The sequence below is a fragment of the Parus major genome, chromosome 1A, assembly GCF_001522545.3.
Source record: "Parus major isolate Abel chromosome 1A, Parus_major1.1, whole genome shotgun sequence".
NCBI classification, from domain to species: Eukaryota; Metazoa; Chordata; class Aves; order Passeriformes; family Paridae; genus Parus; species Parus major.
Window position 1 is genome coordinate 44767365 of NC_031773.1, and position 27942 is coordinate 44795306.

Below are 27942 nucleotides of genomic sequence, written 5' to 3' on the forward strand. Positions count from 1 at the left end.
AATGGAAAGCATACTTAATCTACAGTTAAATATTGCTGAACAAGCTAAAAAGATATATAAAGGTTATTTAAAATGGAAAATTTATTTTATGGCATACTCCCACATAAGCACATGTAGGAATACTCCTACAATTCAAATATGTAACAGGCTTGCAAGTGTAGCAGTCTTCTCATTATTGCTCTAGACTGAAGAGAAATCCTACAGAAAAAAAATAGTCAGTCTTCATGCAAATTAGAATTATCAGAAAAGAGGTAGCAATAAGGTCTTCTTACTCTATTTCCTTACATGAGAAAATTATTTCATCAGTATATGCACAGATGAGCAAAAATTGGACAAATACCTGCTATCAGGCAGTCAATAGCTGGGAACTACTCCTCAAGGGGTGAACTGCAAGGAGACTACAAAATCTATCTGCCTGGTAATTAGCACAGTGAGCATTAGTGAAAACTCATTTCTTTTTCATCCACTTCTAAAATGAAAGCTTCTTTACCACTTCAAGTGTAACACTGATTCAGGCTACAACCTGTAAGTACTTGCAGCCAAAGCAGTTGCATTTAAGCACAGCAAGAAACAAGTTTTCCTTAATTCAGATTTGCAACACAGCACTTCAATGCTCTTACTTTCCTTAAGAGAGAAAAATTAAGCAGTGTTAAAATTAAATAGTGCTGCTTAAGTAGCACACATTATCCCTTTCCCCTGAAAAGACATATGGTGAATACACTTCATATTACTGGTGAAGGTAACAGAAATAGTCTTGTAAAGTATCCAGGATTTGCTGGACTAGAATCCTTTTGAGCAGGACTTTAACAACAAACAACATTTTCATGTATTGCTTAAAAATATTTTATTAAACCAACAACTTACCTTTCTCCAGAAAGCTTTGACTATCACTTCCATCACTCTCTATCAAATGATCCTCTAACATCATACTATCAATAGAGATGGTGTCCAGAGAGACTTGTGAAGGACTTCTCTTCATATTTTTGTAAGAAACAGAGAATGCAGGGAGGTTGGATGAGCAACGTTCCTTAGGCTTAGCACTTTTAAAACAAAAAGATATGAGGACATTATTATTTAAAATTAAAGGAAATACATAGAAGTTACTTTGAATTTTTTTTCTCTAAACCAGGCAAGATATAAAAGAAAAAAATCTGATTATTCAAGTATCCTTTGCTAAGTAAAAGAAGTAAATCTAGAAACAATATACATTCATCTAGGTATTTGTGTCAATACTTCTCTCAATACACATTTCCTAACATTTAAACTGAAAACATATAGTTTAAATCAATTGGCTAATGCTTCATTTTAACTTTCATTGAATGCTGGATACTGCATAACTTCTTACATGCTTTAAAACTTTTCATCTACTAGAGCACAGAATCACAGAACAGCCTGAGTTGGAAGGATCGAGTCCAACTCCTAAGATGTTCCCACCCTGACTGCTAAAAATACTAGAAGTCTGCGGCAAACAAGATTGATAAATATTTTCAATGACTAGGAAAACTGATTTAGTATTAAATCTTCTATACCTTGAAGAAGGCTGGGATGCAAACATTTTAACTGAAGTCACTTTCTCTTTGTTGATTTCAAGCTCTTCAGATTCTAAGGCAGTTTCTGTTTCCAAGTCAGTGACTTGGTTAGGACAGCCTTCAGTTGTGCCTTCCTGTTCATTTAACTTATTTGAGAATATGTTTCTGTCATCCTCTTTATCAATGAAAAATTCAGTAGAATCTTCTCTCTTATTTAGAATGGACACCGAATCCCTAGGATTCAAACTACTTTTCTCACTTAGAGGTCCACAGACCTCTTCTGAATCACTTCTACTAAAAAGTCCACTGCTTGCTCCTTCACTTGTATCTCCCAAACCTTTATCTGATGCATCATCGGAAAATGACATTGCTTTCTGAAAATCCATATTACTGTCTGATTTAAACAAAAGAGGATCTATCAAAATTCCTTTATTAACTTCGGCATTCAGAGGCTTGCAGTCATTTACATAACCAAAATTAGTAATACCAGCTTCCACTACCTTACTACCAACTAATTTACTTTCTGAAGTAAGAGTTTCCCCATTTCCCACAGGGGAGAGTTCTGATGCCACGGGACCTCCTTCCTCCTCAAGAGGAGATTTACAAGGGTTTCCCTGAGTCACCGGATGGAGCAGTAAGGCTACTTCTGCACTTTTCAGTAGAATCCCAATGCAGACATCTGTTTGCTTTGCAGGTCTTCCTGTCACTGCCTCTACGTCATTCCTTAAGTTTTCCAGTAGCAATACAAGAGATTCATGGAGAAATAGCAAAAAAAGGTACTGGTAGTGATTGATCTGCACGCTTACATGTTTTTGAACATGGACAAGAACATTTACATCTGCATCGGAGGAAGAGCTTTCAGAAAGCGCTCCTGAAGTCTCAGACATTTGAATGCCATTGGTTGAGGGCTCCATCTCACTGCTGTAATACTCCTTTAGAAGTTTCTTACGTTGCAATCTACTAGAGAGATCACTAGATTCACTTTTTGGAATGTTCAAGGCTGACTGATTATGGGTTACCAGCTCTTTTTGTGACTTTGCAAATCTTATTGGCTGGCAAATCCAAAGTGAAAGTGGGAAGGAGTCCACAAAGTTTATTGGCCGGCCTTTCCCGCTTTTCGTTCCTTCGTAATCTACCCAAAACTGGGAAAAATGCACGGCCCAAACATCAGTAGCTGCAGATGTCTTTAATGCGTATTTATTCAATTCTGGGATGATGTAACCTTTATAAACATCATGCATTTTGGTATCTTGTTCATGAGCGTGTCTCTGGAAGATTGGATGTAAAAGATTAAAATTTTTGGGGGACTTAGGAAAAGTGGTGAAAGTTCTACTGAAAAATTCGGAGTCCTTGAAGTTCTGAAACAAAGCTTCTAGATCAGAGTGTCTGCAGTTTGGTGAGCATCTGGTATTTGTAGCAATCATCTCTGAACTTTGAATGGAAAGTGCACGAGGTTGATCTTTATGAATTTCAGGCTTGTTTTCAAATGGGATTATGATCTGAAAGGGAGAAATAGATTTTGTCTAGTTAAAAATATGTAGATTAAGAAGGTATACAATTAAAGAAACAAAATTATAGCCGTAACAGTTTATACAAAGGAATATAATTACAGTTTTATGGGAAATCAAGTACAGTGACACAGAACAGTGTCAGGCTCACAGACTATGATTTATGTTTTCTCTCATTTTTAAGAAGGATGCTGTGGTATCAATATTTGTACAAAACGTATTTATTATCTGAAGGTCTTAAATTTAGTTCAACTGTATTAGGCTGAAGTGGCTCATTTCTTCAACTCAAGCAGCTTAGTAGAAAGTTTCTTCAAGTGTTTCCAAAATGTACAGCTTTGGAAAACAAAGAATTATAATTTGGAGTTCAGTCCGGCATGTCAGATAGGGTTTTTCACCATAATGAGTACTACAGTATTTTATTTCTATGTTAAGATATAAGCAAACAGTTTAATGTGCTAATGCACCTAATATTCTTAATATCACAGAATATAGATCAGGTATTCTTGACAATTATTTGATAATCATAATACATTTGTTTCATCAGGAAAATAATAATATACTTCAACTCCTAAAGAACAACAAAATATTTCAATACACGGTATTTCACCTGCATAATTTTAGTGCATATTTTAAAGTAAACATATTTTATGCCAAATCCTGAATCTTAAATTGTTAACATGAACCTTGGCCACTCTTATTTTGCAAATATCAGTGAAACTGCCTTCTATCACAATATCTCCATTATGAATCTATAAAGCAGGAGTAAAAAAAGCATTCCGAAAGACACTTAAAGGGGTAATGGCAAAAGGTAATGAAAACTTCCTCATTTCACTTAAAAGGTAATGAAGCTTCCTCATTTAAATATAAGGATTCAGAAACAAATAACCAAATAAAATAATTGACTATATGCTATGTAAACATCAATTCATCATTTTCTAGAATAAAAATAATGCTTTTAATACAGGGGTGACATAATTAATATGAATCAAGGTTTGAGAATCAAGAATACTTTTATCCTCTTGTAGTTTAGTAGGCATTTCACATGTAATAATTCAATATCAGATCAATCTATATTTGCAGATTTCCAGTTGTTTGCTGTTAATAACTGTTTTTATTCAGTACAAACCATGTCCTTGTAAAGTTCCATTAAGAACGTAGCAAGAGCTTAAGAAAGATAACCCTTGGTCCATATGCTGACTTTTTAGAACTCTTGAAACCTGCTGTGGGTACCACTGAAAAGAATTGTTTTGTTCACCTCTGAACCTTGGAAACCAATGAAATGCCCAGTGCAAACAGGAGATGAATGAGAAATTTATCTTCTCAATAATCCTTTTTTTACAAAGAAGGAGAAGACAAGGGAAACACAAATTCGATGTTCAGCTGTGTTAACAAGCAACACTCCTCTGGAATAAGAGTACAGAGAACTCATGTACCTGAACTACACCAACAGCCAGCATGAAACAGAAAATGGTGAGAATGGGTTTTGGAGAAGGAAATAAACCTTCAGGAGAACCGCTTTCTTTACGCTAGGGCATTCACCAACAAAACGAAAGAGTTTTGATATAATACAACCAGAAGAACAAGGGAGGGCCCTTGCATTGATATAGAGTACAAATATTAATTTTTCACTAGTTATTTTTACTTTAGTGCTCAATTTCTTTTTAGTTCTGCTACGTCAAGTTCACTGACCACAGGGAAATAATTTGTTAGTACTCCCACTCAGATCTTCAATACAAAACCTAAACACCCAAATATCAAAACCAAAATATCAGAACTCAGATGAAGGAGTACAGGAAACAAGATGCCCGTCTTCAAACAATCATATTCTTTTAGAGAAGCATTTCTTCATTCATTTAGGTATTTGTAAGAGAATAAGAGAAGAAATATTCTTCCAAGGAAGCACAAAACCCTCACTCAATGACAGCATACCTTTAACATTAGTCCATCCACTCTCACATCAACATGTTCATCTGATTTTGAATTGTCATTTAACTTGTACATGGCCATGAACTGAATAAGACTTTGTTTCAAATCCAATACAAACTGGTTTAGCCAAAGAATACTTCTCTGATCCAGGGTGAACTGTAAAGCATTCAGCTGGCCATACAAATTTGGGCATGGAACTAAAAGAGAAAAGAAAACAAAACCATGAGAAGAAGTAAAAAGTTTATGGGTTGGTTTTTCTTTGGTTTTTATTTTCTTTCTATAAACTTATATTTTTACCACTACTTTTCATGAAAGAAAGAACCTGGTCCTTTAGTCTCAAGGAAGAATTAATTGTTAAGAGATACTTGAAGTGATGTCTATTTCTCTCATTCCAAGCAAGTGACTGAATTCTAGTAACTAAGAATAGAATTAAGTCTGAAGAAATGGGGAGAATAGTCTCATTACAGAGGAAGGGCAAGACCACAGAAATTTGCTGTCCTCAAGTTCCATCCCCAAGAAATCCACTAGCATTTCTGTATATAAAAAAAGGCCAGCCACAGAACACATTCCTACAAATAACTCCAGCAGCTCTTCATTATATTTCAGGTATTACTGCAATAGTTGGAGTTCTTTTATGTAGTCAGACAGTGAAACTGCAGAAACAATATGTGGATGCTGGAGAATGAATAATTCATGTGCCAGTAAAAATGCTGCAAGTGTTTTCAGACTGAAAAACCATGTTTATAAAAAACAGTATTAACAGGAGTTTGCCAGGAGCAAGCACTGTGGAAGTGGAGCAGTCTTGTGCTCTATCCATTTTAGAAAGCCATTACCTATTTCTGAGCTTGAAGCTTCACAAAGGTGAAAGTAACACACAAAATTTATGCTTCAGTACAAAAAAAAAAAAAAAAAAAAAAAAAAAAAAAAAAGGAAGTCTTACTAGGAAAGTCCTTTCCATCTGGGTAATAATATTCAGTGAATTCAATATGAATAGCTGGCATTTCTGGTGGAAGATACAGTGACTTTTTATTGCAAGAGATCAGAGCTTTAGGGGAAGAACGACACTGGTCTGCTGTTGAAACCTGTAAAAGATGAAAGATTATTTCATTAACACATTACATTCTTATGAATGATTAAGCATTTGCAGTTGCACAGTACTGTCCCTATTGAGGTTCCACTGCTCTTGGGTGTAGGCTCCCAGCAACAATCAGCAATCTCCCACAAAACCAGAAGTGATATGGCAGAATAGTGTTGGAAATTAGAAAAAAAGCAAGCAGAAATCACAATGATAAAGGACACACACTAAACATTTTTGTTAGGACCTGAAACTTAGAGTATATCCTCCCACATCACTACCATTCTGCCTAATGGAGACATGCTTCTCTAGTTCACTTGCCCCAGAATAGTCAATTTGGACCCCAACAAGCACCTAAATCTACTTATTCTAACAAAGGGGAGGGGGATGGAAATGGTCAAAGTGTCTGCTCAAAGTATCACTGGAGACAGAGTGGCTGGAAAAAGATTTTAAAAACCTAATAAAACTTCTTAACGGTTTTTAATGTACTTTGAAAAATATAATAAGAAAAGCATGATATACAAAACCACATATTAAAATACTGGGCACATAAGATCATACAATGAAAAGATTGAATTTCAATTCCAAATTCATAATTTGGAGAACAATAGAACTTAGATCCAACACAATTGCGATAGGATCACTATTTTAACAAAGCAGAAGCAGGTCAATAAAGGTCGAATCCAATAATAAATGGAAAGACTCATTAATTTCAATGGGCTTCATACTGTCCCTTAAAAACCACAGTTACATAACAGTCAAGGGTGGAGTAACACCAGTTTTACTAACTTAAAAGAAATGTACCTGATATATATTGAAATCTGCAAGTCTAACCACAATGGGACTAGACATCAGTTTGCCCTTTGGTTGCTGGGAAGATACAGAGGAAGCCCTAGATGTTCCTTTTGGTATCTGTTCCTTGCCTGCAAGAAAGAATAGTGATGGAATTATTGAAAAGAACACTTTTTTTCATAGTTTAATTATTTCCTGGAAGTAGAGAATTAGTGATGTAAACAAAATACCTGTTTGTAGGTTCTGAGGAGATAGAGCAGGTGGTGATTTGGGAGGAGAATCTATGACCTGATCCTTCACAGCCTGCTTAAGCAATTCAACATTGCTTTTGAATTCATTTAATAATTCTTTGGCCCATCCACTTCTGGTTTTAGTGGCATCACTGTAATGCATCCAGTGATCACAGCCATCTCCTGAAAATAAGAGAAATGGGGAAAATATTAGCTCATTTGAAATTTTCCTTTTAACAGGATTAAAAGTTTCCACTATTTCACAAGTATTCTTTGAACTATAAGCTCATTGCATGCTGTAATTATAGAACAACAGCAGTCATACCAGACGTTAAAACAGAAGTTATATATTCCATAAACCAAGTCTCAGCACTTCACGAAATCACTCAGAATATAGCATTGCCAGCTGCCTTATAACACCACTAACACTCAAAACATCATTGGATATTTTCAGTTCAGAGAAATCTTATGACACATTAATGTCATATGTGAGAACATGCAAAAAAATGTTCAATTGAAAAAAAAAAGTGAGAGCAAGTAACAGAACGATGTTCTCATGCTCACTTTTTCCAAGCTTATCTTTCCTGCCAGAACTGTGTCCTAAGACGTTCCTGGTCCCTTTCCAGAAATGTATTCTTTTTGTCTTGGTTCTCTAGCACCTTTATGGCACACAAACAACAAGGTAAGTTCAAGAAGTGCTGCAGCACACACAGCCTTAAAAATCAATCCCACTGGAAATTCTTTTGTTCCTTTTTTCAATTCCAACATGTTTCTATTGGTCAAGCACTCAAACCTCTGAAAGAAGTTGTGATATCTTCAAGTAGTCCCTGTAAAGGCATTCTACTAACCTGTTCAATAATAAGGATGCAATAACTTCTTTCAGTTGGTACATCATTCTTTAAATACTACCATGTGAAAATTTACTTTATCTGTGACTTAATGAATTTTTGGATACTTATACTGGGGATGAGCAAATACGTTTGCTATTAAAATAGGAAAATTACTTTGGAAAAAAATGTTATTTCACGTCTAAATGCAAATATTGCAGCATGAAATGGATGTTTAGGGTGGGGTCTATAACAAGAGAAGACATTTTCCCCCACCCCTCTTCTGCACAATTATCTTTGTCAGTTATTATCATTTTTATAGCTAAGGAAGAAGATAAAGGAACAGGGAAGAAACCAGAAAGGGAACAGCAGGACAAAGATGCATTAGACTGAAGTCCATGACACTGGGATTCTCCAAAACAGAGCTAGCACGGGGTTACTCCAAGCACATGCACACAGACTCCAAAGGACCTACAGGACTTGGTTAGCAACACCATAGGGAAAGCTCTAATTCCCCTTCTGGGAAGTCAGTTTGTGCAGCTGCCTCTCTGAAGTGCATGAACACTAATACATGCAGCATTATGTGGGAGCAGGGCAACCACACTGCTGTCTGCAGGGCTGTGATCTCATCAGGATCACAGACAGGTGGTGAGACAGCACACACAGCTGAAATGCTGCAAGGCATGAACACGGGCTTTTGGGGAGCACAAGAGGGCGTGCAGGGCAAGACCGGTGGGAACAGATGGAGCTCAGCCTTGGGATGGATCGTCAGCCAACTGAGAGTTTACAGGTTGAGAGTAGAGGACAGACCAGCATGGATGATGACGTGGATTTCTGCTCCAGACCATCTAATTAGGAAGCTGATCAGACCCTCTTTCTTGTCACATGCTTTGTAATGTATCCTCTTTTAAATTTTTTAGATTTCTACTAGAAATCATTTATGGTAAATATTTTATTTGTAAGAAACATGTCTTTGGAAATTGCTATCTTTTTTAAATAACATTTCTTAACAAAAGGCTACATAATTTAACCTCTACACACTGAGATTCTTGTTCAGCAAAATAACATAAAAAGCAAAACACTGATTGGAAGTGGACATAAAATTATAGATTTCTATATATTAAAAAAATCTAACAGATTGATTCTTGCAAATATCCGATTACTGAATTTTAAATATGTAATACTGCATTCCTCTGTCACCACAAAATTCTCTTCATGTCAGAAATGTGTAAACACTATTTTGCTGACCAAAGAAAACAGTGAAAAGCATTTGACCTAAAACAGCTAATTTGCAGAAATTAAATTGGTTCCCAGGTTGTTGCTTTTGTTGTTTGTTTTTTTGTATACAGAAGTAAGTAAAAAGGTGTGTTTCAAATGGTTTGAGCACAATTATCCAAGATGTATACATGTAGCATTTTAGCATTCAAGGAAGATAGTTTCAGTCACAGGTAATTCATGAAATGCTCACTTTCATACCTGCTTTGTGAAATGGATAGTAGTCCACTGTTAAATAGCTGAAGGAAAGCTGCATGGCCCCTCCTGTAACACGTCTGTTTGGGTCTGTAAAACAAGACAATGCTTGGCTCTGTGGACATTGCATTTAGCATGTCAGTTCTCATGTTGCTGTAATCCTTTAAACACCTAACAGCTACTACTTTCTTCCCTTTACTGTCTCTCCTTACAACCTCATTATCTCCCCTCAAAATTTTCATTCAGATAGTCTTCATTGGTTTCTAAAGATTATAATTCCAAAGTCAGTCATTACTTACAAATTGCATACTGTTTTCAATGATATTAAAAAGACAACACTTTGAAAACATATTACTGCAGTTTTTCTGAAACAAAACTTCTTACACTGAATATATGATTATGATCAGTCTTTGAAGTCAACATTTACTTTCAAGAATACTATATAATATAATTTTGACAAATATTGCAGTAAAGAGGTCTTCTGAGAATCATCTCTTCTGACTTTTTCCACTGTTAAATTTAAACTTCATGGCTAAAAATAAAGGACCAATAAAAAAATCTCACTAGGAGTGATAAATTCCAACTGCCATAGATACACTGCATGTAAGGAAATATGTCTCTAGCCAGTGAACCTTATGCTCTGCTGCTCTGAAAGTGTCTTCCCTAATCAAGGAAATGCATTTGATAAGCCCTATGTTTTTCATGCTCTTCTTCAGCAGACCTTGTATATTTCCATAAATTTTTCAGGGACTAGCCAGTTTCTTGAATACACACTAATATCTTAGTCTCCTGTGATCACTTTTAAAAGGCATGAAAAAAGTGCCCTTATTTATCTTCTTTTTTTTTCTGATTCTAAAAATAACTACATGCAATAAGCTTTTGTTAAAAAGAAGCAGTACAAGATTTACACACAATATTGTAAGGTCACAGGACACTTGTTCCATTCTTTCCATGTGCCACAGACCATACCAAATTTTCTAAATTAGTAAAACAAAGAGGACTGCTCTTTTATTGTTCCATTCTTTCCATGTGCCACAGACCATACCAAATTTTCTAAATTAGTAAAACAAAGAGGACTGCTCTTTTATTGTTCCATTCTTTCCATATGCCACAGACCATACCAAATTTTCTAAATTAGTAAAACAAAGAGGACTGCTCTTTTATTGCTCTGTATTTATAAGAGTATTACAGAAGCAGATTGTATAGTGACCCCTTCAAGCCACAAGAATGTTGCCACTGCATTCTTCATAACCAGTTAACTTAGAAAAAAATGCAGCAGTAACAATCTGACTGAAAGAATCAGTTCCTAGAAAAAGAAAAGGCACAGAAGGTGCTAACACTCTTAGGTTTTGCACTTATTCTAAAATAATTACACTTAATAATGAAATGTTATCCTGACAGAGCCACCTAAAGAGTTTTACATGAGTCCACAGATACTGGAGACAATTCTAACTATTCCTCTGAACTAAAGTCTCTTGAATTTCTTGTATTACTTTTGTCTCACTATATTCCTCAATATGTCTCCCCAAAGATGATTATGATTCACAGACATGCTACTTTAAAAAAATTACCTTTTTCTTTAGAATGGATATCATCACATATATGTAGGTCCAAGTGGGAAATTACTAAGTGATAAGAAGTTTCCTTAACATCAAAATCATTAAACAACTTTACTATTGCATCATTTTGATCAGGTGCTGCTGTTGTCTGGTGCGCTTTCACCTGCTGGGAGCTGGGTGCAGGGGCAGAGCTCTGAAAAAAAATTTAGTCAACCACATCAATTTATAATTGATATTATAATTGATATTGTTTCTTTCAATAAGTATCCATCTATTTACACAAATCAGGCATTTGAAACAAGGAAAAATCTGCACGACATGCATTCCCCATTGGATCACTACAGAGATTTAGGTGTTTTTACTGTTTTAGAATAAAGCTAAGTTGAGCTAATGGATGTGTGCAATGTACTGCAGCACCAGTGAATTCCCCATTCTCTCCATTCCTCACACTTCCTTACACTCCTGCCACTTGCAGCATTGGCATTTTTCTAACTTTCGTTGCAAGCTGTTCAGGGAACTAAACCAACAGTGGGCTCCTTTCTGCTAATTTAGCTCCTCAGGCTACATCACAATAGGGTCACACATGAGTTTGCCAGTGTCAGAGAACAGGGGAGATGCAAGTACAGCACTGAAGAATCAGAACCTCCCTACTCAAGAGCAGGTAACCATTAGATTGCTGTGGCTAAACCTTCACACCACAGCATAAAGCATCAGGGCCAGCACAAGAACTGAATTCCCTGTTACAGTACACTGGCTTTTATTCTAAGAGACTCTCAACAACTGACTGTACTCAGTAATCAATCATATTTTACTTTACAGCACTTATCTTCTATCAGTGTACTTGTCCTGCTGCTTCACAGACAAGAAGAGGTGCCTCCCCTCAACACTCACAAGGCCCAGTTGGTCTATCCTGCTCTATGTGCTGAAGTACACCAATATTTACATGCAGCATCAATAGCAGATACTCAAGCAGAAATAATATTTAAAGCAGAATTGGTTTTCACTATGTATTCCAATGAAAGCTGCATGAAGGTAAGCTCTTAAAACCTAATTTTTCAATACCATGAGAAAATGGACAAACACTTTAAATTATTATAGTAAGCATATCTACCTACACATTAAGGCTACCTTATTGTGCCTTAATTATTTACATTCATAACCATAAAATATTTGGAGAACAGATTTACTAAACAGTCAATAAAGAGTTAAGTAAATACAGAAGCCTAAATACTCTGTACATGCATAAAGATATAAAACTTCTTCCATATTCTGCAGCTAACATCAAAACACAAAATCTTGCAAAATCAAGCCTATTTAAACTACGATTCATTCCCAATGTAATTTAAGATATACAGCTGAATGAAAATGAATAATTGAACATTCTCTAAAATAACAAAAGTAACCACACTGTGTTGTATTGTAGAACACCTGATAACGATACAGTGGGGCAATCAGTTCTCATACCTGGGCTGTTTCAGAAGCCAAGCTTTTCCTCTGTTCTGCTGATTTCTCTATGGCTTCACTAAGAGATTTGGCATACTGCACCATGGCTTTCAATTGGGAATCAGTCAAAACCCACAGCAAATCATCCAGAATCAGAACCAGTTTGGATGCCACAACATTACAGTCCTTTAACTATAAAATAAAAATTTAAAGAAGTTGAACTATACAGAGGGTAAAGAAAAGCTGCATGCAAAAAGCAGTAACAAACTATTTTTATTTTAAATTTCATTCCTCTCATTAACTAAGAAGTACCTAAGACACAGTATATTTATGCCTCACTCTATGTATTTGGCATGCACCAGATATTAAACTGCTGCATTTCTCTAAATGTAAGTTGTATATTACCTGAATCTAGAGAGCTTAAACAACAAGCACCATCATAAACAAAGCTCTGGAGATCAAACCATTTTATTAACAGGACCTGCATAAGGTTTTCATTTTCAAACCTGCCTGCAGTTTTTCTTGTAAACTCTATAATAGTCTTACCAGTTACATGTTATAATAAATTTAGTTCAGGGAATTCTACATTCAGTATGGCCTAAATTTAAAATCTTTACTATATGCATGCATGCATTAAGAGCATGAGTTACAAAATAAAAAATAAAATAAGACTTCAAATGTTTCAAGTTTACCCTTCTTTTAAGCGTGACCCTAATTTTTGATTGGTTAGTAATCAGTCGAACTGGAGCACTCATGATTTCATGCTTAGAACTCTGGATTGCATCAGCTTCTATTCTGATCATCTGCCAGTTGATCTCTTTAAAAGTCAAAACCTTTAAAGACAGAAAAAAAAAGAAAAACACCATGATGCAATATGACAGTTACTTGCATCTAGCCCTGTGCATGTATATGTATACATCTGTACATATGTACACACAAACCCACATGAGCCAAACAGAACAAATACAACTCACTTGTTATTCCACCTAAATGTGTCAGGAAGCCTTCACCTTGCTTGTCACAGAAACATTAAGCTACTTCCAAGCACGCTGAGGTAACAAGCAGCATTTAAAATATTCAGAAGAAAATAAAGGTCACAACTATTGCATAGAAGGCTGCTTGGGAGAGGGAAAAAATTATTAATGTACTTTAGTTTCAAAATGTTAAATAAGAAAAGAGTAGGGAGGGAAGCAAAGCTACATGATAGAAGTTTTTTTAGAGTATTTTATTTCAATTAAAAGAGAAAGTTAAACATTGAGCACACTGGATGCCATGTAGACCCCACAAGCTTTGAATACACTAAATGCATTTCTAGAAGACACAGCAAGCAAATGTTAGAATAATGATGCAAGAGCATCAAGTACAGCTAGAAACTGAAAATCAAATATGGAAAAATGAGTGACTGTCCAGCAGGAACATCATGGAGCACATCAAATGAACAGGACATCAGGGAAAAACAGGACAGGGAAAATCTGTAATTCTAGTTTATCCAAAACACCTTCTTACATGATTTGGATGATGGGATCAAGTTCCTTCAGTAGGTTCACAGACAACACTAAGCTAGGAGAGTGTTGATCTGCTGGAGGGTAGGAAGCACTGGAGGGGATCTGGACAGTTTGGATTGATGGGCCGAGGGTAATTTTATGATGTTCAACAAGGCCAGGTGCCAGGTCCTGCACTTGGGTCATAACAAGTGCAGGCAGCATTGCAGGCTGGGGAGAATGACTGTTCAGTTCTGGACCCCTCACCACAGCACAGACATGGAGGTGGCTGGAGTGCGTCCAGAGAAGGTGAAGGGTCTGGAGCACAAGTCTTCTGAGGAGCATCTGAGGGAGATAGGCCTGTTTAGCCTGGAGAAAAGGAGGCTCAGAAGCGACCTTATTGCTCTGTACAACTGCCTGAGGGGAGACTGCAGAAAGATGAGGGTTGGTCTCTTCTCCCAGGCAGGAAACAAGAGTAGCAACAAGACAAGAGGAAATGGCCTCAAGTTGCACCAAGGGAGGCTAAGGCAGGGACATGAGGAAGAATTTATTCACTAGAAAGGTGGTTAAGCATTGGAATGGGCTGCCTAGGGAAGTGGTAGAGTCACCATCCCTGGAGTTTCAAGAAGTGACTGGACATGGCACTTAGTGCTATGGTTTAGTGGGCATGGTGACATTTGGTCAAAAGCTGGACTCAATGATCTTGCAGGTCTTTCCAACCTTAATGACCCTATGATTATTCTCTGAAGAAAAAAGTATCAGCCATGAGTAAAGAGCAAGATGGAAGAACTTGTTCAGTATGTGTCTTATTCTTCATGTGTCATTCGCCTCTTGTCAGTTTGAAAACCTTACAGCATATGTCCTGAGAACATATGCAGAGACTTAAGTAAAACATACTCAGTGTGTCTGGAAAGGAGATGCACTTTGTCAAGTGAGCAAGATGTAAAGTGCAGTGCAAAGCATCCTGAAACACTATTTGCAGAAAATCAGAGTACCTATGCTCCTCATCCAGGAGATGCAGTGTGATCAAAAGCTTCTAAAAGTATTCTCAGGAAACTCCTTACTATAATAAGAATGTAGCTAGAGTGCAAAGCTAAATGATCATGCACTAAATATATGGTTCAGCATATGCTATGCTATCTTCAAAGTACTGGTTTTGGATTTCCACCTTTTCATGCAACTTACTGCTAACAAATCATTCACTGTAATTTCTAGATATTTGTTTCTGGTATTAATTACACTAAAAGAAACATACTCCCAAGGAAAGTTCTGTTGTGCACTGTGTTGTGTACAACTGTTCAGAATCAAATTCTTCCTAAAAACCACAAAATCTAAAAACCTGTCAATACAAATCTCCATCTAGTCAAACTAACTCTTCCCATTCAGACTTCACTACCATGAGAACATAAGAATACATATACAATGAAGGAAAGGAAAATTCAGAAAAATAGTTTTCAACTTCTTACTTCTGTGGTATTTTTAACTGATATTTTCTTGGCTTTTCTTTCCCTAAATAAAAATCAACTACAAGACTCCTTAATTCTGGAGTAAGCTGGCCCAGATGTATGATGCTAAAATAAGTCTCCTTGAATACAATATTTAGAATCACCCTTGCACTCAGTATACCTTTAACTTTGGTTAGCTGGGAGAAGGCAAATGAACAGTGTAATCAAACCAGCACTTCCATGTGCTATTCTCAGGGACAGTAGAAACATATACACTTTACTGCTATTACTTTTTTTATATATACACATGATCTAGTTATTCCAAGAAAATAATTGCTCAAGAACTTAACTAAATTTCATTTAAAACTGCTTTAGAAAAAGAAAATCCTTATTAGAAAATACCCTCACAAGCAAATAAATAGCCAGTTAAAACTATTAAAATATAATCGTTGTTGTTGTTATTATTATTACTACTACTACTAATGACGACAACAATAACAAAACCAGCACAACTTCTTATCCTTCCATATTTAATATACCATTCTTTGTTCTTTCAGTACTCTTCAAGTCTATCTCAGTTTGCATTTTAGAATAGTCACCCACTCAGAGAATGTAGGAGGAAAACCATATACCTGCTTCCCCTGGTCTTTGTTCTTGCCTAAGCATCCACATTGGCCATTGACTCACATCCACCATTTTTACATATTTTCCTAGAACAACTGAAATTACTGAGCAGAGAATGTCTCCATTCCCAGTAATGGCATGTTCTCTACCCTATAAAAGGTTGTAATTCAGCTTCCTCCTTTACCACAAAAACAAGGGAAAAAAGTTAGTAAAAGGAATCATTTACCTCTCCACGTTGAGCTTCTTGTATTCTGGTAAATCTAAGGTCAGCATGCTCCCAGTTTGCATTTACGCTATATATTCTCAGTTGGGAAAGTTCAAATGAAGCATTAAAGGCTTTTGCGCCAATCCTTATTATAATGGAGTTCACAGAAACTGAAATACCTTCTACCACTTTTTCAGCAAAGCCATACTCACTAAAAAGTGAAATACCAACATATTAAACATAAACCGAGTGAAAGGGCACAAAATTAAACAGATGAAATAAATTATGAAACAGATATTAAAATAAATGAAGCTACTAGCATATTCTACAGTTAACAACTTTTGTTCAATACACTTGATGCAGTTTACAATAATTTTCAGTCTGTGATCCTCATCTCTACATAGTTACAGAACATATATTTGACCAAGATCAATCTACACAAAGTACAACAGTTAATGCAATGCTTCCATGTCAAGTTATGTGGATGTATGTATTATATGTCATTATACATACATTAAAAAAACAGTCTATATCATTATGCAGAAAGCTTACTCTTCTTTATGCATACATAAGGAGCAATTCATGTCAATTCATGATGATTCCAGTCTGGTTAGTATTTATGTCTATAAGCCAAATTATTTTGTCCACTAAAAATAATAGCTTTCAGATATTCAAAATAGTATAAAGTATTTGCTTTATTTCATTCTATTAAGAATGGCATCCCAAATGGTGGTTACACTTCGAAAGCAAATCAACATGCATTCCAGTATTGAAAAATATTAAGCTGTTGCAAATAACCTTAAAATAAAAATCTTATATGTTCTGATTGTTGTAGATTAGTGTATGGAGAATTGAATATTAAATATCATTTTAACATTGAAAAATTTCTGCCCTTTTGTTTTCTTAGGTTTTTTTCTGCTTGTTTAAAAAAAACAAACTTGTGTGGTTTGTCATTCCTTTTCCAACCTTTATTCTACACAAAATCTCTATGGTAGTGGTTTTCAAGCTAAGTACACCTTAGGAGACACAGAGCCCATGGACTACCTCTACACATTGAACAGCAGTAACAACTAGAAAAAAAAATCTATCATCAAATTTATTTCTCTGCATATAAGCTCCCGGTGAACACAGAAAAATGTTTTGAGTCCATGTAAAGGAAATGATTGGGGTGCAGAGAAAAAAAAAAATCACTGATGTAACATTGTATTGTCTCACCAAATTGCACAACTTTTGGGCTACACAATGTGCATGAAATCTCTTGGTAAGAATCAGCTGATTAAGGAATTATTAAGGAAACAATTCAGGAAATAAAACACTGCACTAACAAACAATCCTTAAAACTCTTTTGATAAAACAAATAAAAAAGGAAAATTTTTAAAACCCACATAAATATTACATCTGTTTTCCAAAAAGGATGAAGGCAAGACATAATCCATTTTTTAAAAACTTCGTATCAATTAAACATATGACATAGCAGTTTTACCCCTTTGAAACATACTTTGCAAGCACCATACCTAGTTCACATGTTCTCTCCAGGCTTGTGCCTGGATAGCTCCATTGTCACTGCACTACTTCACACAAAAGCAATAAAATAAAATTTTGGAGGAGATGGGAATGGCAAGCTGCAACCCTATATACTTCTGAAAACTTGCACTTGATCTGTTTTATGTAGTTCCAAACTCTTTTTGACCAATTAGATGTAAGTACCATCACTGACCTCTGCCCGGATGCAGTTGCTATCGGAGAGGGTCCATTAGGGGCACGTGGCTCTTCACATGTGCTCATTTCCATCACAACTTTATCCAAGGACTTGAGAAACAAAACAAAACAAATTGCAGACCTTAGAGGTAACGAAGTAAATAGACAACATATGAAGAACAAAAATCCAAACAGAAAAAGACCACTTGAGAACTGTTCCTGAAATATATATAAAACATTTCCTACCATGTCAATTTTTCCATAAACTTTTGTAACTCACTAGAATTATCTTTTTAAAACGTTTTCTTTTTTTTAATTGACTTCTAACACATCCCCAGTCAAATTCTAGATCATTAAATTCTTGATCCCTTAGTATTATTTATCCAACACACATTTTCAAAAATCACATTTCAAAATGCACATGCTTTAATGTGTAGTTAGCTGAATTTTATTTCTATATGGCTGTTCTTTCAAGGTAATACTTAATACAAACTGATTCAAAGCACAGCAGTTATGACTTTTTCCATCTAATTCTAACTTTCTACCAGCCCTTCTGAATTCCCCCATTTATGCCCTCAGGTCAGGGAAACACCAAAAAACCCCCTTGTCCTCAATTTTAGATTTTTCATTATTAAACCTGCCTTAGCTATACAATATGATTACTATCATATTGTGTTAATCATGCCTGTTGTCATAATCTGCTTGCTCCACACTTTTATCTGCTACTCTTATCCATGAGAAGAACCTGACTACAACCAAAAAATTCATGAACTGTTTAGTCTGGATTTATTTATACTTCACTGTATTTTAATATAACAGTAACGTGACAGTAAATTTGGACATTTTGATTTTTTTTTAGCTGTCTCAATGATTATCTTGCCTTGAAAACAACCGAGAAAAAAACCCCAAGAAAAATCCAATCCCTATGTTTGAGGACAGTGGGGGGAAGCCAGGATTTCTCCTAGTTATCCTAACAGTTTTGGATATTTGACCATTCTTCTAAGAATTCTCTTTACTACATGATTAGTGCACAGAACAGCAGGATTCAAGGAGATTGCACAATATAAAAAAGAGGTAACAAAGAATGCCTGGATGTAGAGCTATGTTTTTTCTCACTAGCAACTACTGTATTTGGATAAAGTAAAAACTGCTGCAGATCATCCTTGGGGACCAAAATCACTCCTCAAAACTATCTTGTTTGTCATAAAAAACCAGAAGTGGATGAACAAAGATAACAGTATGCACCACTATGTTAACAGACTGATTCTCACAAAGGACAACTCAGCTAAATGAAAGGCCCTTTGGCTAGACAAGTGGGTTCTAGTTACCCAGTAAGCTGTGCTAACAGAGGATGCTATTCCAACTTAATTCAACTCTCAGTAGCAAAAAATTCTGCCCCCCCTCCCCTGTCCCTGTCAAAATACCAGAAGTTCAGTGATGTAATGAAGGGCTGAGGTTTGGCACTTGGGCCACTGAATTCACTTTCCTTTAGAAATCAAAACGGCTGTTGTACAATCTACCATTGGACAGTGAACTTTTGTTACCTATTTAATGCACTTGTTCAAGGAAACCTTTATGTAAAAAAAGTTGCCTTGGAAGTTATGTTAGCCTCAAAGGGTGCTAATGTAAATTCAATGGGAGCAAAGCAAACAGCGCCTTGCTACCGCAGGTCAAAGTGTGTCATGTTTAAGAATAGCACAGCTTAAACCGATTTCCTAATTTGGCAGTTGCATCTCACAGCCACGAGGTTGAATCATCCCACCTTGGCATTACCAGACTTCAAGTTCTGGGTGTCAGGAAGAAGCAGTACAGACATCAGTACATTCCAACTGGGTCACTAGCAAATGCATCAATTATTTAAAACAACATGTTTTTCCCAAGTCTGATTCAGAACGAAGGAATTACAAGCACGTTCACTGCAAGACTGGGAAACACAACACCTAAAGGAATATTCACTCTTAAGCAAATGCAATTGATAAAGTTTATTTGTCACCAAACAAATTACTTCTGGTAATACTACAGTTGTTAGTATATTTAAAAATAAAGAACAAATGAAAGAAAATGCAAGAATTAACATGACTTCTAATTGTTGCTGAGTCCTATTTACGCATTTTGCCTCCTATTTATATCCAGGCTGAATCCCAAGTGGTTACAAAAACCCTATAAATGTTATGTGTGTAAAACCTGCTACAGCTGAGATCACTGTGTGAAGTACAGACTTAGAACTGAAAAGTCCCAGAAAAGATAGCTCCAAAGGAAAGACAGGAACTTGTAAAACGGGTTAGTTGGATAAATAACTACCCTTCAGGTAAACACAAATTAACATGTAATGACTGAAAACTTAAGAGAAATGAGCCAACAGTCAAACATTACAGTGATTACACCAAAGCCACAGATCAAGGACACAAACCTACCAAGGAAAACATTAAGACCTTTTGCCGTGATCTGCTGCTACCCGGAAGACACTTAGTAAAGGCCTGTTAATGTTTCAGTTATTCTAGAATCACATCAAGAGAACTATATAAATATTTTATATAGATTCTGCTACACACAGTACATTTCAAAGTTTATTTCAGAACTCACCAAAGAGATGGGATGTGTTTTCAATTTTGTCCATGGTATCTGCAAGAGAAAACACTATTCTAAAGCAAATTAAATATTAAAAATAAAGTAAAATAAATCACACAATGTGTTTTAGGCATACAAATCATATTTCCAACTTCTGAACTCAGCATAATATTACTTTTAAAATATTTAGTTCATCTGAACATACTGTATGGTAACTTTATGCCGACACTAGATGTTAAAGAGTTTGAACTTCAAAATCTACATACCACTGAGCAGAAAAACAGATCAACAAAGTAGAATCTGTCTCTTTAACAGTGAGTTGTCAAGAAACAGAAAAAGTATCATTTCTTACACATTCTTTCCTTTAAAAGGAAAGAAAATCTGCATTTCCTTTGCTGACCTACAACTGATTGGATGCCTGCAACAAAACATCAAGTTCACTGAATTCAGAAAAATCAGGATAACATCCCATCAGTGGAGGAAAAAATAACAAAGAAAGAACACCAAAAAAACCCCATAAACCCCACCAAAATACTAAAAAGGTGCTAATGTTTGACCACATTGTAACTTCAAGCATCAAAAAGCCATTCTTCATTTCTTAATCCCACATTCTTAAAATGTGGTACAGATGATATACATTGTTTCAACTATTAGCAGCCACAATGGCCAAAACCACAGTGTCTACTAGATTTACTGTGTTTCCCACATTTCCCACAGAGTCAGAATCCCTCAGAAAGGTATTTTTGGAAATGGAAACAGAACAAGAGGGAAAGCAATAAGCAAATGGAAGTGAAGAGACAGCACACAAAAAAGAGAATAATAAATAATTATGATAGACTAATTACCATGGACAAATACAAACTTTTACTTCTACCACATTTTCAAGACATGCAAGAATAAATTCTACCCAGAAATAAAATAAATAAATAAATAAAAATAATCCCTCTTATTTTCATTATTTCCAGATGTATTTTATGTCATCACATAAGAAACAAAAATAAGGAAAAAATTATCCCTGATAAATTTTTTTTGTTCTTTAAAATTTTGTCAAGTACTTATCACAGTTTTCTACAAAAAAAAATTTGCTTGAAAGTTTACAGAGACAGAATGAAAAGAAAGATTTGGTTAATTACCATCCCAGCACAATAAAACACTCACCCTAATGGATGCTTTATTACAAAACACCTTGTTTATAGCCAACCATGTTGGAAGATCAAGCATGTTCTGGAGTACCTCTTGATCCAGCTCTAAATTGGTCAGCTGACCTTCCCCCTTTAATGTGCTCAGGTTGATCTTGTCAGGTGACAGATTTTTGGTGAACCTAAAAACAAACACACCTTAAGTAAATATATATAAAGCAATCAAAGCTATCCTGCATAACTTAAAGCAATGGTCTGGGGTTGAAGAAATCTTAGATAAATTTCAACCTAGAAAGAAATGGTATAATGGAAATTACTTGCCCTTGAATTTTTTTAATCTCCTTAGCTCAATTTATAAATACATAAACAAAAATATATTGTGAGATATCTTCTAATTTTTGTATCACCCAGAATAACAAATGATCCTTGACTCAAACTATTCAACTATTTATTTTAAACTATATAAAGTAGAATTGAATCTTTTTCACTCCTTAATGTTTCGAAAGAAGAAAAAACCCCAAACCTCTAAAATTACTGTCATAAGCAGTACCTTTCTATATATTTAGTTAAAATCTTGCAATAAAAAAGTTTTACTTACAATGTCAATTAGATTTTGTCATAGAATTTAATGACAGATTAGAAATATGCATACACACACAGCAGCATGAAGTACATAAAATACTGAATGAAAACTTGAAAGCTGAATGTGATATCCATGTGGTAAAAAGTGTAACTGTTTAAAAGTGTACATATGAATTACTTCATGTTTCAAATGCACTAGGACTTGCTGCTACGGTGAAACAATCTGTGTGACCATGTCAAATGGTTTACTTCCTTGTTGACAAAACAAGAGGCCATGGGTTCTCTACCTTCAAACCAACAGCTGGAGCACTGTATCTACCATAAGCTAAGAAAAGGCTGTACTTTACCACACTTTTAATCTGCCATGAGAAATTGTTTCTGCTCATCAATTGAGTCTAGTTTTACAAGATTAGGTAGCAGAAAATACTGCTATTGGCATTATGCTTTGTGACTTTTCCCACTGAAATCTCCTGGTGCTGCTATTCTCCAGGCAGAGAGCAAAGGGGTTTGTCTGTCTTTAGTGATGGAACATCACCCTGAAGCAATGCCCCAGGAGGTGCAATTCCAGCATTTCCTTTGCATTGAAGAGACCAACTTCTAACTCAACTACAAGGTCCTCATTAAGTTGATACAGGGGAGATGGTGGAAGAAGATGAAGAAGGTTGGCAAGCTTTTCCTCTTAACAGTTTCCAAGTACAGCTTGAAAAAGAGCAGGCATTTTTTGAGTCCAACTGCCCTACTCCATTCCTAGGATGGTTAGCTTTGAAAATGCATTTACAAAATTCAAACATATTTGCAAATAATACTAGACATATTTCTTACGACAGAAGTACTGCAATTGTTACTGTATTGCTTAGTCATAAATTATCCACAAGCAATGAAATTTAATCTGTGAGTAATACAGTTTCATAATTTCAGTACTAAAAATATATTGAGATAAGGCTATTGATAAATGTATTTTCCTTGGCAACTAATGTACTTCTACATGCTCTGTTTAGAAACATTATGAGGGGAATAAAGACTTGAATTATTTTGTTTTCTGGTTACCCTTTTTTCTTGCTTTCAACAAGAAAGAATGATGAGAAGAGCTAAATAACCTTCCTCATTAAAACAACCTACCAGTAACTGCAAAATATAAAACTTCCCATCTCAGAAACCATTGCAAAATCTCATCTGACTCAGGCTGTTCAAAATTCCTAGAAGGAAAAAACCAGCCATTGAGTGTTTTCGGTCAGCTGGTAGTACCTCTTACTCTTGACTTTGTAGGTAAGGGTCAATTACAAACTGGTGTCATTTTAAAGTCACATTTACACAGCAAAAGCAAAACCATTCTGCCATTACACGCACACAGGTACATGCAAGTCTCCTGACACTCATGCTTTGTGAAAGAAGTCCCCCTTGGAGTCCCTGTTGCTCAGCAACACCAGAAATGCCTCTCAGCTTGGAGACAGATCTAAGCATTATCCTGGTGACAGCTGCAGACACATCACAGAGAAACACACAGGACCTACAGAGAGGTTTTCAAACTTCAGAGCAAGAAAGATACCAAAATACCATTAAAGAGGTGAATGGCAACAGCAAAGCCATTTTTGAGTTACTTTCAGTATCCTTCAAGCAAACAGAATAGAAGCCACTCTCTCAATAGGGAGCAGAAGAACAGGGAAAAAATTCAAGAAGGACCATCACTTTTTCTATATACATTTTTTTTTTAATTCTTCCAAGAGTGTTGCTTTGAATTTATTTCCCCTCCTGCAGCTAGTGAAAGGAAAAATGCTCTAAGTGCTGCTTCATTCAGAGGAGACAGATATAACAGGATTTCTTTCTACCTGTTTAGACTGTACTCTTCATGTCAAAAGTCATGGAAGGAAAAAACACATGAGCTGTGAGAAGATATTCTTAGCAAAACCATTTTCACAGACTGAGTTTCAATTTCACAAACTACACTTCCTTTCTCAAAACATATATGAGGTTTGGATTCCAATGTGATAGTATAGATTTCAATAAAGTTTTAATAATTTTGTGAGTAGAATAATGCTCTAAAATATTTACAGTTTAAATGCAAGAACCCAGAAATATGAATTTATCAATATCACAAGCTGCCTGACACAGGCATAGATGTTTGGGTGCATCTACACACGTATGCAGTAAATATTCCTATGAAGTTCCAGATAGACAGTTCAACTTTAATTTACAAAGTGCAGACTAAGAGTTTAATGAAAAGCATAAAAGACTGTACAGTAACAGTGCAGTTTCAAGAACCAAAGAGGAGTAAGTTACAATCAACGTATTTTGTCAGGACCACAGCAGTTCTTTCACTTCTCTCCCTCTAAATTAACTCAAAGCCTACATAAAAGACGCATTTATCTCCTTGCCTAAAATACTTATTTTCTAAAGGTTTGTAACACCACAGGCTTAGAGCTCTGAATGGAGCACTCCACCATGCTGGCAGAGAAGATGTCCAAGAAGTTGAAAACAAAAACTATACCCCCCAAAAAAAAACATGTAGAGAAAATCAGAAAACACTTTTCTGAAGTCACAAGCTTATGGTTTGTATATGGAAGGCCACAAACCATGTGAAGCTCAGAGCAGTGCTCCTCAAAGGTTTGGAGCAGTGGAATACCAGGTGCCTTGTCAAGTTTGACAATGGAAACTCCAACCTCTGGATTTACTAGAGAAATAAGAGAAGTCTGGATCACATTTGGACAGATTCTCAGCTGTTTTGCACATCTCTTGAATATACAACCACTTTCCTCAGCTCTACCATGTGCCTTCCCCACTTCTTAAATAATTTCCTCAGTAATATAACTCTAAATATATGCTCTAATCATGAAAAATTATTAAATCACAGTATGTGCTGCAAGTTTTGCTTATCTCCTTGTTATGAACTCAACCTGCTTAAACAACATGCTCTGAAAAAGGGAAGTATGACCTACTAAGCACTGGCAACTAGATCAATAATAGAACAGCAGAAATGGAACATGAAGATAACTAGTGGTTTTTTTACTGTTTCACCTGGCTGAACCATGTTATTTGATCACTAAGGAATATTACACCATTTCTGAAACAAGAAGAATGGTCTTTTTAAATTGAGTTTCTCAGGAAGATGTTTCCTTCCCGTGACTCTAAGTAACAGAGTGAACGAGGTCTATTACCATTCAGCTCACTATACCACTTTAAGTTTTAAGACTTCAAGTAGAAGAGGAGGAATAGAACTAACTCCTGGTCAAATCTGCCACAGGAACAAAGTGTTGGGATCAACAGTGTATACTTTTACAACTGAGTTCCTCTCATCCAGCCTAACACCACAAACCATAGCTGATTTTAAGAAACTGGCTTGATCAAGTACACCCCTCACTACCTGTGACACCCAACTGGCACCTTCTTATACCCTCCAACATCCATTTGTACATAAGTAAGGTATCACCACTTTACCTATCGGTATTGTGGCCACTTCACATGAATGCCTACATGCTTTAGCTAATCTTACCTTGAACATTTGCAGAATTGTCAGGTGTGTATTTGGTGTCTGAGTGCAATATGGAGAACCCTCCACGGGCTGTTGGATATTCATGCAAGGATCTGCATCACCTGCTGCAAAGCACTTTGTGAAGGTGCTCATCACCCAGCCCTCTGGAGCAGGACAGAGCATTTCCTTGTTTACACACCCAGCCTGGACCTACTGCTCTCAGGCTGGCCATGAGTTATGCATGTCCATGCACACTGGACATGTCCAAAATACCACCCCTAATCCTACAGCTTCAGGGGGGACTTTTCAGGCCACTATATAGAACCTCAAGCACCTAACATTTATCACGCTTTTTGATGCATCATAGTCTAAAGACAGATCTTCCTTTCCAGGGAAATCACTAATTAGGACCTCGGCTCAACAAGCAACCCGTATTTGTGTAACACATCTGGTGCATTATAACACCACCCCCTTACCCATTCCATTGCAGTAACCCTGAATAATACATCTGCTTTGCTGATACTTTCCAAATAATTGCTTCCATTTTATCACAACACAGAAGGACTTCAGCACAGACTCTCACTCCAGGTGACTTCCTAAAGACATCTTAGTACACACCTACTTGCTTCAAAACTCATTCCACACTTTCTCAAATTTGGACATCCCCACCAAGTCTCTTGACAGCACATAATGCTTCCCTTAGTTAATTCTGTAATAACACATATAGGAAATTATTTTCTTTCCATTTAGAAAAGCTGTATAGCTTGCTTTTTGGGTACAGGCAGAACTGAGACAGCTGCTGTCATCAATGGTTATTATCTAATTATGTGTCATGAAGCAGATCTGCACAGACACAGCCAAGCACTGTGCATAAATGAGGAGCCTGCACTGCACGAATGATAATCATGTTGCAAGTAAAACACTGCTCAAGCAATTTATCTTACATTTATGATAAACCCTCACACAAATCAAAATTAAGCTTTTCTGTTCCATGAGTCTTTTCACATCAAGCAGAGAAATGGCCATTATGATCAAACCTAAAGAACTTTATTCAAACATGACAACCCTATACAAGTCAGGCCTTGATATGCTGAGTACAAGATAACAAAAGATCCTGAATATATCAAACAATATGTGGCAATGTATATACAACTTCTCCACTGCAGGCAGCAAAAAATCACACCTTAATTTGCTTGTATTGGTAACTATTAAATTCCACTTAAAATACAGCATTCTGTACCTAATGCAAAAAAAGCCATTTGATGAAACAGAAATTTAAAATAATGAAATAATGATACAGTGTAAAAGCATAACAATACCTGCTTTTTGGAAACTGCATCATTTATTTATGTAACATCAGCATGTATCTTTTTTAATGTTAAGTCATCAGCTCTAAAATAAAATATTTTCATAAGATATTAGCTATAAGAACTCATTTAATTAAAAAAAAATAAAATCACTTTCTTGTGACTTGATCTTCTCACTGTAAACTAGTTAAAGAGCTGATCGATTCTTCAAATATATCAATACAGAGGTAATACACAGAAAGTTATGGAAAAGAATTTACCAGATACAAATAAAAAACAGTAAATGTCATATAGCCTAAAGATATTGGGAATATTCAGATTACATTTAGAAAATACACACAAAAGTATTTTTATAATGGGATTGCTGATTTAGTTCACAAACCCATTTTTCAAATTTAATTTAGGACTTACAAAAACCCCAAAGAAGCCGAAACACACAGCTGCACAGCAAACAACTATTTCTGCAGAATTTTAAATTACAAATTTAAATTACATCTTATAGAGCTCACTTCACTCCCAAATTTATATAAATACATACCACCTCTTACATTTATGCTACAAAGGTGGGAGAGGGGAATTTACCTGAGGGCAAGGTATTCAGACATAAGGCCCCTATTCCTGGTGAAAGCAAGTGGTCAGTTGCCATGGCTTCTGAGAAGCTTCTGGTACTCATTTTGGTAGTAAGGATAATCACAGCAAACCAATCTCCACCAGAGCCAGCTGGGATCGCTGCAGGGAATGGGACACAGGGGATATACAAGGGATCAAGTGCAAAGGGAAAAAGGAGTGATACAATAATGTAAGAGAGTTTTTGCTGAAGATAACTGCAGTTACAACAGTTTGTTACACATCATGACACTACAGAATTCAAAAGGAAACAGACCTGTGTAAAACACTAGACTCCCATGAGAATATCCCTTGCTATCTGATACTACAGTTATGCTGTAGCCCTGTTTAAATGAACAGCTTATGAAGAAAATTTTAATCATGCAGAAAACATCTATATAATGTAGCCAAGTAATTTCAGAGATACCCAGTATGTACATTTGGAAGATGATAAGGAAGACA

General features: G+C 35.9%; 1 protein-coding gene across 5 annotated transcripts in view; it reads right to left on the reverse strand.

Annotated features, from left to right (window-relative positions):
• The window catches only part of UHRF1BP1L (UHRF1 binding protein 1 like), a 46564-nt gene that overhangs the window by 11665 nt on the left and 6957 nt on the right, over positions 1-27942 (reverse strand). For 2 of the 5 annotated variants that reach the window (XM_015628564.2, XM_015628567.1), the window contains exons 2-15: positions 21539-21701; positions 20396-20434; positions 17832-17923; positions 16136-16325; positions 13052-13192; positions 12381-12551; positions 10929-11109; positions 9364-9447; positions 7061-7243; positions 6843-6961; positions 5904-6045; positions 4967-5160; positions 1530-3028; positions 865-1040 (exon numbers count right to left, since the gene is read on the reverse strand). In XM_015628564.2, coding sequence (XP_015484050.1) covers positions 865-1040; positions 1530-3028; positions 4967-5160; positions 5904-6045; positions 6843-6961; positions 7061-7243; positions 9364-9447; positions 10929-11109; positions 12381-12551; positions 13052-13192; positions 16136-16325; positions 17832-17923; positions 20396-20434; positions 21539-21701 — 3374 coding nt within the window. Of the gene's footprint in view, positions 1-864; positions 1041-1529; positions 3029-4966; positions 5161-5903; positions 6046-6842; positions 6962-7060; positions 7244-9363; positions 9448-10928; positions 11110-12380; positions 12552-13051; positions 13193-16135; positions 16326-17831; positions 17924-20395; positions 20435-21538; positions 21702-27456; positions 27604-27942 lie in introns of those variants that run through there. The other 3 variants (XM_015628565.1, XM_015628566.2, XM_019006734.1) reach the window with 3 other exon arrangements.